Source organism: Neovison vison, chromosome 3 (genome assembly GCF_020171115.1).
Source record: "Neovison vison isolate M4711 chromosome 3, ASM_NN_V1, whole genome shotgun sequence".
NCBI lineage: Eukaryota > Metazoa > Chordata > Mammalia > Carnivora > Mustelidae > Neogale > Neogale vison.
The window spans coordinates 66,109,859-66,126,642 of record NC_058093.1 but is presented as its reverse complement, the minus strand read 5'-3'; the positions used below and the strand labels follow the sequence as shown (position 1 = coordinate 66,126,642).

Below are 16,784 nucleotides of genomic sequence, written 5' to 3'. Positions count from 1 at the left end.
TGTTTTGGGAATAAAAAAAGTTCTTTAATTTTATGTGGAAATTGGCAATATACACTTCAGTATTATAGGGGCATTTTATGAGGAAGTATTAATCTTTTAGCCTTACTTAGATAAAATTGTGTCTACTCTGGGCAGAATTCAGACATTTAAGTGACTTCTAGAAAAGTTGTTCCATCCTAATTTTATTAATACAAGGTACTGGGAGAAAATATGAAATTATACTGTCAAAGTGTCAGAAATTGACTGGAAAAAATCTTGTTTGCTATTAAAGAATTACATAACACATTTATAATGAACTAATTTCATTAAACAGAGAAGGAACGAAATGACATGAAAGGTATAATCAGTTAAGCATGGGAAAGGGTGCTAATTATGGATAGTTTTTAATGTCTTACTTACATGGTAACCTTTACATGTTTGAATCTTCAAGTATGAACTCTAAAGCTGTGATTGATTATCCACTTGTCTTTTAGAAAGGTTTTTCTTAGAGTTAGATGATGGCATACCACTTAACACATGCTTAATTTCATCAGAAAACCAAATTTTTTTTTCAGAAAAACAAATTTTGCTGAACTTGAGTATCATTACTCTTTAGAAGTATAGAAAACTCTGTAAAAATTCAGGGGAAAATTTTTTTCTTCCATTCGATGATGGTAATTTTTTTCAGTGGATCACATTTTCCCCATTCCCCAAATCCCATGATAATTCCTGCCCTGGGCTTAACAGAACATCATTCACGTGATGCTTGTAGACTCAATTCCTTAGATTTGATCTGTTTTATCCAGAGGCAAATTTGATAAACTACAGATGACTTGCTTTTGCTTAGTGTGATCAACATAGGATAAAAACAGGCTCGTTAAAGTTGTTTATAGAAGTGATACACAGTCAATGTAGAAAGTACCCTAAAGACTACTAAAGTACTCTAAAGAATACTCTAAAGAGCACAAAGAGATTTTTAGTACTCTACAGAGTACTAAAGAGTAGAGAGAACTCTAAAGAAAAAAATCACCGATATTTTTATCACTCAGAAATAATCACTGTTATAACCCTTTGGCATATATCCTTTTTGTTTAAACAAGTATTTCAGTGTTTTAGTGGGGAACCTTACTGATCCCCAGCTCCTATGTATAGATGCAAAATTCTTTCATTCCTTTTATGATAATAGATGATTGTATTCTCAACACATGTTGATAATATAATTGTCTACACTAACATGCCTGAGTGTTGATGGGATTCCATGAGCATTTTTTAAAAAGATTTTATTTATGTATTTTAGAAAGAATGAGAATGAGAGTGAGAGAGAGCACATGTCTGCATGGGTGAGCCTGAGTGGGCGGTGGGGGGCGGGGGAGAAAAAGGAGAAGGAGAGAAACAAATTCCCCTCTAAGTGTGCCCTCTGAGTGTGGAGTCCCTGCTTTGGGGCTCAGTTTCAGGAGTCTGAGATCATGACCTGAGCCAGAATCAAGAGTTAGATGCTCGACCAACTGAGCTACCCAGGTGCCCCAATTCTGCGAGCATTTTAATAGTATCCTGATGATACCTTTACTTTTGCATTGTGAGCTGTCTACCTTGGTGTAGCTGGGCAACCTGCTTTCTGAGCCTATGAACGTTATGCTCAGTATTCTCTTGCCTTTGCTTTCACATTTCCTCACTCATCTTTGGTAAATGTCAGTGGATTGGTCTGTCTTTGGCAGTAATTATAAAGTAATATCTTTTCCCCTTCACAGCTGGGAGAACATGCTCAAGCCATCAAATTACATGCTCCGATGGTGAATGTATCCCAAACGAATACAGGTGCGACCACGTCAGCGACTGCTCAGATGGAACTGACGAGAAAGACTGCCGTGAGTCCCTTTCAGTCTTTGCACTGTATTTGCTTTCCCCCTTTGTCCCTTTGGCATTTTAATCAATTTGTTAGATTTGTTGATGGACAGAAATGCCTACAATATGCCTCTTGTTATTGAAATCTCTCGGCAGATTCTTTTGTGGATTAGAGGTGATCTTCTGATAGGAGACTATTTTTAGCGAGACATTCTAAGTGTGTCCTGCCTTAGCACATCAAATTTCTGTATTTTTTTGAAGTAAGGGACTTTTAACATTAACATAGAATCCTGAGAGGTCACCGAATACATTGAATATAAGATCCAGTTTTGTCAATTTGGGTTTTTAAAAAAATTATGATGGTGAATTTCTGGGTAAAACGTCTCATTAATTTTTCGGCTCTTACGAACTCAGCAATTTTCCAGATTGGAAAACAGTTACATTTTGAAAATGGCTTTCTCCATTGGCGGCTTATTACATCAGTTTGCAGCTGATCTCCACAAGATAAGGCATAGAAATCCCAGTATTCTATGGTCTAATGTTGAGATTTTTACCATAACCAAAATACAAGAGTGAAGTCCTGGTGTACTGTGAACATCTTAAAAATTTTAAGTAAGGAGTAATCTGACCCTCTTAAGATTTATGTGGAATTGTTAGATTACAAGAATATAGAAATTATTTTACTATGTCCGTAGACCTGTAGTCAGTCTAATCGAAGTTCATCAGTCCTGTGGTCCATCTATGTCTTTAGCTTCAGACATACCTAGTTTTGCTTAAAAGCCCTTGCAAACATATCACTTACGAGTTTATCCAGAACTCCCTTGAGTTTTTATGCATTTTTTTCCTGAATTTCATTTGACAGGCTGCATTTCATAAGTATACTATGAGCTGAGTGATGTTACTTTCTTTTGCTCTTAAATTTGTGTTTCAAACTTAGGGAGTTGTTTTAATATTCGGTATTCCAGTAATCAGTGGCTAGACTTTGTGTACCTTAGAAAACTTGATCACAAACTTCTTAGTTATTAGGTCTCCCACTGAGATTTTAGTTTTAATTCATTCTTACGGGACACCTCCTCTACTGTTTGGTCATTTTGATTTGATTTAGTTTTCTGGCCTGTTCCTAAATTTCTTCCTTTGGTTCAAATGGTTTATTTTAAGTTTCTTGATGAGAAGACCATCTTCTGTATATTTTGTTCCATTTCTCAGTCAGGTGCTATGCCCTTGGGTGGGAGCTAACATAAACTGGTTATGAACAAATCATTCCTGTTTCACTCTACTGTTCAAACTGTACTCTTCATGGAAGAAATACTAGTATATGTGAAAAGGAAAGGTCTGGGTCCAAACAGGTCCAGATTCATGTTGGATCCACATCATTACCACAGAGTGTATTTTATTTTATTTTTTTTAAAGATTTTATTTATTGAGAGAGAGAGAGTGAGAGAGAGAGCACTAGGAGGAGTGGGGAGGGGCAGAGGCAGATTCCCCGCTGAGCAGGAATTATGATCTGAGTTGAAGGCAGTCACTTAACCAGCTGAGCCACCCAGGCACCCCAGCACACGGAGCATTTTAAGAAACACCTCTTCTCCTTCATGCTTTCTTTCTTTGGGTCTATTTTCCTTTGAGAAAATTGCAATGCAATTTGTCGTTGTGTCTCCATTTCCTAGCAGAATTGCTGGTACAGTGTGTTGTATAATTTCCAACTTCAATGTTCTCTCGGAAAGAGATTATGTCGCCTCTAATTTGGGTCTCTTTTCTTTTTTTAAGATTTTATTTATTGGGACCCCTGGGTGGCTCAGTTGGTTAGGCGGCTGCCTTCCGCTCGGGTCCTGATCCCTGCGTCCTGGGATCGAGTCCCACATCGGGCTCCTTGCTCGGCGGGGAGCCTGCTTCTCCCTCTGCCTCTGCCTGCCTTTCTGTCTGCCTGTGCTCACTCACTCTCTCTCCTTCTATCCCTGACAAATAAATAAATAAAATCTTTAAAAAAAAATTTTATTTATTTATTTATTTGACCGAGAGAGAGAGACTGCGAGAGAGGGAACACAAACAGGGGGAGTAGGAGAGGGAGAAGCAGGCTTCCTGCTGAGTAAGGAGCCCAATGTGGGGCTCCATCCCAGGACCCTGGGATCTAAGCTGACCTAAGCTGAAGGCAGGTGCTTAACAATGGAGGCACTGAGGCGCCCCGGGTCTCTTTTCTTATTTCCTTCCTTCCTTCCTTCCTTTTAAGCTTTTATTTATTTGACGGAGAGAGAAATCACAAGTAGGCAGAAAGGCAGGCAGAGAGAGAGAGGGGGAAGCAGGCTCCCCATGGAGCAGAGAGTCCGACAGGGGCTCCATGCCAGGACCTTGAGATCATGACCTGAGCCGAAGGCAGCGGTTTAACCCACTGAGCCACCCAGGTGCCCCCCCGCCTTTTCACTTTGAAAATTTAGACTTAGTACTGGCAGTTATAGAGATGGTAGTGTCTGTCTGTATGTCACAAAATAACAAGTCCATGAGTCAAGGCCTCTCAGAACTTTGTAAAGCAAACAATAGGTTCTTCATTGTGGGAAGTGAAAAAATTATTTTGGATTAATAATAGCGATGGTTGGGGTGCCTGGGTGGCTCAGTGGGTTAAAGCCTCTGCCTTCGGCTCGGGTCATGATCTCAGGGTCCTGGGATCGAACCCCGCATCGGGCTCTCTGCTCAGCGGGGAGCCTGCTTCCTCCTCTCTATCTCTGCCTGCCTCTATCTACTTGTAATCTCTGTCTGTGAAATAAAAACAAAATCTTTAAAAAAAATAGCGATGGTAACATATTTTATAAACTGCTAAGTGTTATATGAATTGTGGTGGTTATTCTTAATTAGGTTCCTTAATGAGGACAATAGGGCAGGTGTTAGTATACTCCCACAAATAAAGAAACGGAGACTGAGAAGAGCAGAATGGCTCGTTCAAGGTTGTACAATGTGTGGCAGTGCTAGGGCTAAATCCAGCTTCTGGTTCCAAGTCTGGTGATCGCTTTTCATGAAGGACTTTATTTACAAAAGGAGAAAGTTCTAGCTTGTGCAAGTTTAAGAGAGAACCAGAGGCTGTGCCACAAGCCAACAGTCTGTGTCTTTATCCCTAATTTACAAGTGGATAAAAATGAGTGCTTTATTGGAAATGCAATGGGAATGAAGGAAATACTACTTTGGGGAAAATAAAAGGCAGCTGAAACAGACTGTTTGGATTTATTCCATGTGAACACCCTGCAGCCAAGTCTAAAGTCACCAGTACAACTGCCCCACGGCTTTGCCAATAGACCTTCCGGAAAAAAGCTGGCAGTGTATGAGTATGCCAGCAGCTGGTATAGAAAGGAATGAAGAAAAGGAAGTGAGTGAGCTTTATAAAATATCTGAGCAGGAATTTTTAATGAAGTTTTTATTTGTTTTTTTAAGTACAAGGAATAGGTGAAACAAGGATTTGTTATTAAGGAAAGAGAGCCAGATTTAGATGATAGTTAATTGCTCCTAGAATCGTACAAGTCATGAATCCTTCAGGGCTCATAACCCTGAGATGAATCTGACACATGTAAATGGGTTTTATAATGAAGTATTCTTTCCTATTTCTCTTCGCCTTGTTTATTTATCACTATGTGTTATTTATGCAGGAATACAAAAAAAAGTCTAATCAATCAGGAAATTAAAAGAATCTTCATAATTCTTTGTGCTTTGATCTCCTGGCCACAGCCAGTTTGGGACAAGAAAGAAATGAATGGCCCAGGTCAAAGTCTTTAGAAAGTGCTAATATAGAGAGACAGATTGGCCTCATTTTGTTTTCCCTCTTTGTTCGGAACACTGGTGGAAAATGGGGAGGGGAACTGCCATTCACTGGGCACCAGTCCCTGTTTTGTACAATTTTTACATTAATACCACAAGGTTGGTGTGATGACCATCTCTTTACAGAGATTATAAAGATTGTCAAGAATCAAGTGTGGAGGAGCCAGGCTTTTAACCTAGGTGTAAACCCTATGCCCATGCTTTTGCAATACTTTCTTTAGTAATGGGAGTTTACAGAGTATTTTTGCCTGAATTACTGTTGAAAGCTTTTTATTTTGGAAGGTTTTAAACAAAATCAAAAGCAGGATGAATTGTAAGATCAACTTCTTTGTACTCATCACTCAAGTTATATCAGTTACCAACTCTTAGCTAATTTTGTCTTACCTATAAAACTCTCTATTCTTCTCCCCATTATTTTGAAGCAGTTCTCACAAATCACCTTAATTTTATCTTTAAATGATTATTTATCTCCAAAACATATGGACGAAAACCTAGCATAACATGACAATCTCATGACCATATCTAAAAGTTAACAACTATTCTTTAAAATAATCAATTCTTGGGGTGCCTGGGTGCCTCAGTGGGTTAAAGCCTCTGCCTTCTGCTCAGGTCATGGTCTCAGGGTCCTGGGATCGAGCCCCACATCTGCTCAGCGGGGAGCCTGCTTCCTCCTTTCTCTCTGCCTGCCTCTCTGCTTGCTTGTGATCTCTGTCTGTCAAATAAATAAATAAAAATCTTAAAAAAAAAGTTTAAAAAAAAAATCAATTCTTAAAATTTACCCAGTGACTTGTTATTTTTTATAGTATCATTTTAAATCAAAGTCCAAATAAAATTTATGCATTGGAGTTAGTTGCTGTCTTTAGACTTGAAAGATTCCTTTCCGTTTCTGTTTTTTTTTTTTTTAAAGATTTTTATTTATTTATTTGACAGAGAGAGATCACAAGTAGGCAGAGAGGCAGGCAGAGAGAGAGAGGAGGAAGCAGGCTCCCTGCCGAGCAGAGAGTCCGACGCGGGATTCGATCCCAGGACCCTGAGATCATGACCGAAGCCGAAGGCAGCGGCTCAACCCACCGAGCCACCCAGGCGCCCCTCCGTTTCTGTTTTTAACTTCTTGCAGTGTTTTTGTGAAAAAACGAAGCTACTTGTCCCGAGTTTCCCACAGTCTGGGGTTTGCTCATTGCAACCCTTGATGTCTTTGAACATATTTATTTGTCCCTTATATTTTTTGGAAATTGGTAGCTAGATCTAGAGCAAGGTTTGTCAGCCTTGGTGCCCGTGGCATTAGGGGCCAGATAATTCTTTACCACCGGGCGGTGTCTAACGCATTGTATAATGTATAACCGTAACGCTGTCCTCTGTCCACTAGAAACTAGCAGCCCTCCCATTTATGACAATCAAAAATGTCTCCAGACGAGGCTAAATGTCCTCTGGGAGCTAAATCTCCCACCTCTGCTCCAGCTGAAAGTAACATTAGTCTAGAGGCTTGAAAATGCATGGATTTCTCTCTCTCTCTCTGTGTGTGTGTGTGTGTGTGTGTGTGGAGGGGCAGAAATATTTTGAATTTAAAGACACACATTTCCCCTGGGAGGCACATAATGTCTAACTCAGCCATTGAGGATGGTTGTCCAGACGCCTTTAGTCATAGAGATACTTAGCTATTTTAAACATCCCTTAAGGTATCTAGAAGCTGTTTATTAGTTTTAAATTGGAATGTTAGAATATGATGGATTAGTCAATCCATGATTTTTGTGAGACATGACACTTGATTCTGTTGTTTCTGTGTCCTGATACATGGGGATCATTACTGGTAAACAAATGTATGATCAGCCTATGAGGGTGACTTTCATTTTTCTTTTCTTTTTTTTTTTTTTAAAGATTTTTTTATTTATGTGACAGAGATTACAAGCAGGCAGAGAGGCAGGCAGAGAGAGAGGGGAGGAAGCAGGCTCCCGCTGAGCAGAGAACCCGATGCGGGGCTCAATCCCAGGACTCCGAGATCATGACCCGAGCCGAAGGCAGCGGCTTAACCCACTGAACCACCCAGGCACCCCGACTTTCATTTTTCTATTTCTCAGAAATTAGGTTGTCTATAGAAAGGGGTCTAAATATATTAGCCACCCAGAAACCACTTAAATATAGGAATGGTGTTGGAAAAACTCCAAAGAAGGACTTAATTCTTTTCCCCAGATACTTGAAAGGATCAGGAAGCTTGACCCTATAGTTCATAGTCCTGCCTGTCAGATTAGACCCCTAGGTTATGGTGCCTACCCTTTCAAGCTTCTAAGATCAAGACCTTGAGCTCCAGCATAGAGCACCTTGTGTCTGTCGCAGGCATTCCTTTACCAGAACAAAGAGGAGTGTGTAAGAGCTCTCTCAGAGAGGTAGGGGGATGGGAAGGAAGAGAATGGGTGAGACTGCCAGGAGGGCAAGCATAGTGAGATCCCTCTGAAAAGATTATCCTTGAGATAAATTTTGGATCATAGGAAAGCTTCTTTTATTTCATGTGATCTTTTTGTCTGCTCTGTTCCTAAATGCATAGGATATTTTCAGTTATTCTCCTGTTCGAGAATTATTTCTGAATGTGTAGATGTGTATGGGTGTGTGTGTACATATATATTATAAAAAGCTGTGAAACAGGTAAAAGTTCATTTTCCCCAAGTTATTTTATACTTCAGTCCAGCCATCTATAAAATGGCCCCTACTATTAAACAGCTCGTCAATTAATTTTTCCCCCCAAAGAACAGGAGATTCAAAACTGCAGTCCATTTTACTTCTAATGGGATTAGCATCAAGGAAAAACCACTCATGCGGAGTCCAAGATAAACATCAGAACAATGCAGCAATTATGGGTCATTCAGTTAATATATTGCAGTGACTTTGGGTTGCTCAAAAATTGTACAGTTTCTTCCAGTTAAGCGAAGAGATTATTTTGCTTTTATCAAGTACCACATTAGAGTGATTTTGGTGTGAGTAAAACTATAGCTAATTATCACTGGTTTGCAGTCCTTCTCTTTTGATACTTAGGAATGCCAGAGAAAGGGTAAATAAAATCCCTGTTAACAATGAAGGCTTTCTTGCTGGTAATCAGCAGTATTTGGTCTGCCTGCAACTAGGGCTGCTTTGTCTGTGAAGTTTTTTTTCTATTGACTTTCTGTTCTTTAGAATTCAAACATTTGCCTTTATATATCTAATTGCTGAAAACTACAGCCGGGGAAACAGAGGAATAAAGAGTCATTCTGTGGACCAGGATGGTTTGTGAAGAATGTGCTTTTCCTCAAACTCAGTTACACATTTATGCTGCCCAGGAAGCCTTGCTCCCACTTGTCCTCTCTGTCCGCAGGTGAGAAAGCAGAAGCAGGGAGACTGACCCTGTCTTATCTATCATATCGTGTCCCACATGTACCTTTCTAGTGTTACTACAGTTCAGGTAGAAGTCAGAGCCCAGAAACCTTCAGGAAACAGAAATTTGCTGTTTAGATCCCAAGCATACAAGCATATTGTTTATTCAGAGACCCTAAGGCCCCTCTCAGCTGTTGCCCAGCTTCTTTGCCCCCTTGTATAACCAAGTTCCATAGAGTTGTCTTTAATATCCCTGTCTCCGTTTCCTCTCCTTTTTCTTTCTTGGACTCACTGAAAACAGCCCTTGCCCACCAGTCTCCTGAAAGCATTCCTGGCAATGCACCTTTGCCACCAGTGACCTTTGTTTCACTAACCCTAGGGGCGCCTGTTAAACCCTCACCTTATCCGAGAGGAACTCCCTTGTCATTTATCATTCTGCCCTGCTGTATTTCCATAACATTTTTCTCTATGGGACATTTATTTTAATGTCTGTCCTTCCACTCTCCCAGAGAAAATGTTGGTTCCACGAGAGCAGGGATTTGATGCAGTTCGTCACTTCTCTGGGACCTCGTACTCCTGTAGGCGTGCACTAAATATTTGTTGAATAGAGCATTTTTTAAAAAGCTGTGGGAATTTCTGCTTCACTCATACTTACCTCTTTATCCAGTTCTTAGCAAAGTGTCAAGGAAGGTGGACTTCAATAAATATATGTTGGGTAGAATGAAATCCTATTGAAAAGGAAGGTAGTGCTCTGTAGGATAACTGGCTTTTAGCACAATGGCATTCACCCAGCAATGATTTGCCAGTGAGTCCTAATCTATCTGGAACCGGGTTCCTGGTAGGAGAACTGAGCCACACCATTTCTTTTTATTTATTTATTTATTTTTCTTTCTTTTTTTTTTTTAAATTAACATACAATGTATTATTTGCCCCAGGGATACAGGTCTGTGAATCATCAGGCTTATACATTTCACAGCACTCACATAGCACATACCCTCCCCAAAGTCCATAACCCAGCCACCCTATCCCTCCCTCCCCACCCTCCAGCAACTCTTAGTTTGTTTCGTGAGATTAAGAGTCTCTTATGTTTGTCTTCCTCCCAATCCCATCTTGTTCCATCTTTTTCCTTTCCTACCCCCCAAACCCCCAACCCCCTGCTCTGCCTCTCAGCTTCCTCATATCAGGGAGACCACATGATAATTTTCTTTCTCTGATTGACTTATTTTGCTTAGCATAATACCATCTAGTTCCATCCATGTCCTTGCAAATGGCAAGATTTTTGTTGTTTTTGATGGCTGCATAGTATTCCATTGTATATATATACCGCATCTTCTTTATCTGTTCATCTGTTGATGGACATCTAGGTTCTTCACATAGTTTGGCTATTGTGGACATTGCTGCTATAAACATTTGGGTGCACATGCCCCTTCGGATCACTATGTTTGTATCTTTAGAATAAATACCCAGGAGTACAATGGCTAGGTCATAGGGTAGCTCTATTTTCAACTTTTTGAGGAACCTCCATACTGTTCTCCAGATTCCCACCAACGGTGTAGGAAGGGTCCCCTTTCTCCACATCCTTGCCAACATCCATTATTTCCTGACTTGTTACTTTTAGTCATTCTGACTGGTATGAGGTGGTATCTCACTGTGGTTTGGATTTGTATTTCCCTGATTGAGCCACACCATTTATGGTTATGGTTTCAAAGTGGCCACCCTCATAAGTCTGTGGGGCAGGTAGTCTTCCTCCTGTTCAAATTTGCTTGTTCGTTCTGCCCAGATGAGTCATGCAGGTAACATAGGGAAGAGATAGGTGTTGTGTACCCGAATGAAAACCCACAGCCTCATAGTTCCTTTCTAGAACTAGTACCAGTAAGTCTGGTGCACATTACAAACATTTGCTCACCCATGAGAAGACACCATACTTCTTTGCCCTATTCCTTGGAGGGTTTGGTACACAATTTTCCATCCATCTTGTTGCCAAGTCGCTCTTACATTAGGGCTGAAGTGAGATTTTTATTATTTTTTTAAGAATTTAGAACTATAGGGGCGCCTGGGAGGCTCAGTGAGTTAAAGCCTCTGCCTTCGGCCCAGGTCATGATCTAGAGCCCCACATCAGGCTCTCTGCTCAGCAGGGAGCCTGCTTCCTCCTCTCTCTCTGCCTGCCTCTCTGCCTGCTTGTGATCCCTGTCTGTCAAATAAGTAAATTAAAAAAAAAAAAAAAAGAATTTAGAACTACATAAGTTTTTGCAGATTTGGGTGGTAGTTCTGTGCATGGGAAGGAGGAGGTAGTGTAGTTCCAAAATCTTTGCAGAATGTGTCTCTGAGGCACATTTCTAATTTAGGTGTAAATCAGGTCCCTGTGGATAGAGAGGAGATAGGGATTTGGGACTTAAGACGGGGCAGTTCAAAGAAAACAGGGTAAGGAAAACTAGATAACTTAATGCGTTTCCTTTTTTTGGCTTGGGTTCCTCAAAGTGGCGTAATCTATCCTTGCTGTTAGTCCAATTATTCTAACCGTTGGGATGACTGTGTTTGCTTTTTCTTCCTAAGGTGCTGAATGGCTATTTCCATTTTATAAATCTTACTATGTCTATGCCTTGAACTGAAAGCCATTCAAAATTATTTTTGGGAAGAGACTTTTCTCTTGAAAGATGCTTTACTCTTGTTCTCTTGTATATTACTATATAGTTCCTTGGTGCTAGTCTGTGATGGCACTCACTTCAGGGATTTGAATTTGACTGGGAGGGGCTAGAGTGGATCCCCTGCTATTTTGTGGTCTGTTTTTTGGTACTGACTCTCTTGTTTGTTCTGGTCCTTCCAGAAAGCTCTGTTTCCCAGCAGAGAGGTGCACGGAATTCCTAGACCATACCAGACCTAAAGTCCTTTGTAGACTATAGCATAAATCCAAGTTGATCTCACCTCTCCAGACCCCGAAAGTGGAATGGGAAACTAAATGGAAGAAGGGAAAACTTTGTTTTTTCTCTTGGGTTATTTCTCTTTCTTTTTAAGCTACATTTTTTTTTTAAGAGTTTCTATTTCCTTTCATTCAATTTCCTTTTGTTTCTGTAACCTTTTTTTTTTTTTTAACATGCATTATGTAACCAGATTGCCTGAATTTGAATTCTGACTCTTCCAATTTACTGGTTGCCAGAACTTTTTAAAATTACTTAACCTCAGAAAGACAACGTATATAAAATCTATAAAATGAGAGTAATAGTACCCACCTCAGAGGGCCGTTATAAGGATGAAAGGGCTTCATAGACACCCGAGTACTTAGACAAATTTCTGGCACATAGTTTTCAATATATATTATTGATGACTGTTACTGTCATTGCTTATTTTTGTGGCTAGTACCTGCAGGTAAGTGCTGGTTGCCACACTGGCAAACTTTTTTTGGCAAATCATTCTTTCACAGGATTAGCGCTCCTTAGACCCAGAGTAACTTAAAAGGATGAGGCTAGGGACGCCTGGGTGGCTCAGTTGGTTGGACGACTGCCTCCGGCTCAGGGCATGATCCTGGAGTCCCGGGATCGAGTCCCACATCAGGCTCCCAGCTCCATGGGCAGTCTGCTTCGCTCTCTGACCTTCTCCTCGCTCATGCTCTCTCTCACTGTCTCTCTCTCTCAAATAAATAAAATAAAATCTTTTAAAAAAAAAAAAAAGGATGAGGCTAGGACCTTGAAAAGTCTCAGGTATCTCAAGCAGGACTTTTATCAGTAATTTCTGGTTTTCCTTTAAATCTTGGCTTAAGTTTCATAATCTACCTTCTAGATGCCTTCCCTTTCTTTGTTATCACTTTGTCTTCTTTTCTATATGCTTTTTGGCCGTTTTGCTGAGTTCTGAGCATAGAATGTATTTAAAGACTTCTTGTGAAGATAATAGAGAAGTAGTGTTAATATTTATATCTTGCTTTGCTATGAATAATTTCCATTCTGGAAGGTCCACGAGGTCTTCAAGTCACTATGTCCTCCTTGGTTATCTAAACAGAATTATGGCATGGAACTTTCTTGCTCCAAATAAAGTCGTTAGTAGAGAAAAATCTTTAAAATCTTCAAGCATTTGTCTTGTATGTATATTTATGGGAATTCCCCAACTTGGGGCATTTGGAATGTGGAGAAAGTAAGGAAAGGAGAGGGAAGAGATGGTGTGAGCAAGTGTGTTCTTGCATTTAGATTAAACTTGAGAGTTCTGGGGCTAATTAATAGTTACCCGTCAATCTTTCCATTGAGACAGAACTTAGAAGAGCAAGTTCCTCTGGGTGTGTGTGTGTGTGTGTGTGTGTGTGTGTGTGTGTATTATCTCTTCTGTTACGCTTTCTCTTTACTTAAACTCTTGCAGGACATTGCACCTACCTGATGGATTTGCTGCATGGGAAAAGGTTTATAAGGTTAGACTCTGACCTCCTCAGCAAATAAACCAAAAAAGATTTTAGTTATCTCCCAGTCCCAAGGTATTATGACTTCTTATTTCCTGGGGTAGATGAAAACTCATTAACCATTTTGTAATAGAAATATTTGAGGGAAATAGAATCTGTTCATTTCTTACTTTGCTTAGTGTGAATGATGTGGAACCATTTCCTCTGTGAACCCTTTGGAGAGTTCCAAATATTTTCAGTATTTAGCCAAGTCAGGTTAACTCCATGCAGTGTTTCCTATGGGCATATACCTGAGTTAACTACGCGTAGAGGAGACCAGAAAGCTTGTAGGAGTTGAGGCAGGTCCTTCCTTGGCTGATTGAGAAGGAGACTCATTATCAGCATGGACAGAGACAAGAAAGCTATTTGCTCCTCATTCCGGGTGTCTAACTGCTGACCTCTGACCATAACAATACTCTCCCTGATGACACCAAGCTGGCCTTGTCGTTTGTTGGGGGGAATGAGGCGTATCAGTAAACTTTTATCCTGTCAATGGATACTGCTGTGGTTCTTCCCTTCTCAGTTTTATGGCACTGGCTTTCAAAAAGCAGAATGGGGAGAACAAGGGATCCACTTCGTGTGTTTGTCCCAGATCCTTTGTATCTACCGTAATAACCTCAAATGAGGTAGTCACCATCCACGCTCAAATAAATTTTCCTCTATACACAGATACCTTACCTACTGCAAAGATGTTTTTTTCTAAGATCTCTGTCCTGCTTGCTTCTGCTCTTTAAAGGCTAGACAGCATACTGACTCTAGGAGCTATCTGGCTCATGGGTGAGGGTAACTGCTGGCCAGACTCCACTGGTCTCTTGCATCTCTTGAAGTGAGAATTCATAAACAGAGTTGTGTGACCCTTTGAAGGCACATTTGTAATGCATACCATCTCAGTGATGAAAAGACAGCAATAACCCTCAGCACTAGCTGGTTCTTGGACTTTTAAAAAATAAAATTCAGAAAAAATTTAAAATCTTCATCAGCTATTTTTAAATGCATTCCTTTTTTTTTTTTTTAAAGATTTTATTTATTTATTTGACAGAAATCACAAGTAGATGGAGAGGCAGGCAGAGAGAGAGAGGGAAGCAGGCTCCCCGCTGAGCAGAGAGCCCGATGTGGGACTTGATCCCAGGACCCTGAGATCATGACCTGAGCTGAAGGCAGCGGCTTAACCCACTGAGCCACCCAGGCGCCCCAAATGCATTCCATTTTAATATATGATTGACTAAATATAACTGGCAGTTTAGGTATTTATTTATTTATTTAAATTTTTAAAATATATTTTTTAAAGATTTTTATTTATTTATTTGACAGACAGAGATCACAAGGAGGCAGAAAGGCAGGCAGAGAGAGAGGGAGGAAGGGAAGCAGGCTCCCTGCTGAGCAGAGAGCCCACTGGGGGACTCGATCCCAGGACCCTGGGATCATGACCTGAGCCGAAGGCAGAGGCTTTAACCCACTGAGCCACCCAGGCGCCCCCAGTTTAGGTATTTAAAGACACTTATAGTCCAGTTGAACTTCTGGAGATGAGAATAATTGGGCTGCTTCTTTCAGTATACAAAAAATGGAAAAGTATCATTTGAGAGTTCATCTTTTAGTAAAATGTGAGTTAACACAGTACAAGTTTAACATATTTTCAGCACAGAATTTTATGCACTGCTCCTACTTGAATGCGTTTTTGAGACTATCCAAGAAATTACCCTCTGTGTCTGTGAACCCCAAAGTAGGTTCTTCAGTGCAAAATTGAGCCTTGAAAGTGAGACTCTACTCTCTAGTTTTTGAGACCTTTTCCTTTTCCTCAGGTAAAGAGGAATTTGAAGATTTTTGAGAATCGTTAATGAGAACAATCTTTAATGACAAGAAAAATCGGGCCAAGAAAGTATCATTTTGTGAGAAGGAGGATGTTAAACACCATAAAAGGCAGAACTTAAAATATTTTTGAAAGCTGCTTAACTAAAAAAAAACGAGTTATCACTCATCTGTGATAAGTGATAAGTCAGTAACAGTATCTAACATTTCAAGAGTACCCTGAGTAATGGCATCCATTCCCCGCACTAAGGCTTGGGGACTCTAAAGTGGGTAGGACAGGATCCTAGATCTTAGAGGGTGTTATGTGTGGTGGGGGAAACATAACCGACCAACAGAATGAAGCCTTTATTTGGGATCATGAGAGATACCCACTTCAAGTCTGGGGACTCATGGGGGCGGGACTTGAAAGGACATCCTGATTTTTCCACCGCCACTTAGAAAACCCGAGTTAAGCATCTGTTTGGTAGCATATATGTGTAATGTGCTAACAGTTATTGGTGCTTTTGAGAGTGCTTTAAGAGACCTGGTCCTTTGAGGTCCTTCTACCCGGTGAAGTGAATTACCCAAATGTATGGATAAAGAAGTGGTCACCGAGAGGATAAGCAGCTTGAGTAAGAGTAAACAGGTACTGAGCGGTGCCCCAGGTCCCAGCCTTCCTGACCTACAAGCTTGTTTTCTTTCTACAGCCCTCCAGCAAAAGAAACAGCCCTTCATTTCTCAAAGCACGTGTGGTGGCACACTGGCTTCCTGCGATGTTATCTGCATTATGTAAAAGAAGGTTCCCTTTGGAAATAAGTTAAATTCCTTCTCATTCCTCAGCTCTGAGCTCATAGGTCACTTCTTCAGGGAGACTTCCCTGGGCTCCAGTCTCCCTCCACTACGCATTCTCCTAGCATACCACCCCCTTTGTAATTTTGCAAAAGGGACGTGTTCAATACATGCTCTGCATTCAGTGTCTCGCATGTAGCAATCACTTAAGAAGTGTTTGCAGAAGGAATGTCTTCATTTAAGATTTGTGTGCTGTTTCCATTCTTTTAGACTACCGGACGTGTGAACAGCTCACTTGTGCCAATGGAGCCTGCTATAACAGCAGTCAGAAATGTGATGGGAAAGTTGACTGCAGAGACTTCTCTGATGAAAACAATTGCAGTAAGTAATGTGTACAGGCCGTGCGGTGGTGTGCTGGGGCTTACTCATGCTGGCAGGTTCCACAGCTTCTTCCTGAATTTGCGTTCAGTGAATTCATGTTGGTAGCTTGAAGTCAGCCACGGTGGGAGTATTTGCACCATGGAAATTGGCAAACACTCCCAAGTCAGGGCCCTTTTGTTCCTGGAGGATTGGTTGTTAAACATTTACCAGCATGCTGCTGCATAATAAAAATCTCTTTTCAAACTTGAGATAGACATCTTCCCGTGAAATTAAATGGCTGCGGTGGAACTGAACTTCTCTTTCTGCTCTCCCTTGCTACCCTTGTGACACAGCTAAGGTATGTGCATACCACGAGTTCCAGTGCGACAGTGGGGTGTGCATTCCTCACTCCTACGTCTGCGACCATTATCTGGACTGCGAAGATGGCAGCGATGAGCATTCTTGTAGTACGGTGATT

General features: G+C 40.7%; 1 protein-coding gene across 1 annotated transcript in view; it reads left to right on the top strand.

The window, feature by feature from the left end:
- Positions 1-16,784, top strand: part of LRP2 (LDL receptor related protein 2) — a 207,030-nt gene that overhangs the window by 46,049 nt on the left and 144,197 nt on the right. Inside the window, exons 4-6 of the mRNA XM_044242279.1 lie at positions 1,728-1,844; positions 16,217-16,327; positions 16,660-16,773. Coding sequence (XP_044098214.1) covers positions 1,728-1,844; positions 16,217-16,327; positions 16,660-16,773 — 342 coding nt within the window. The remainder of the gene's footprint in view (positions 1-1,727; positions 1,845-16,216; positions 16,328-16,659; positions 16,774-16,784) is intronic.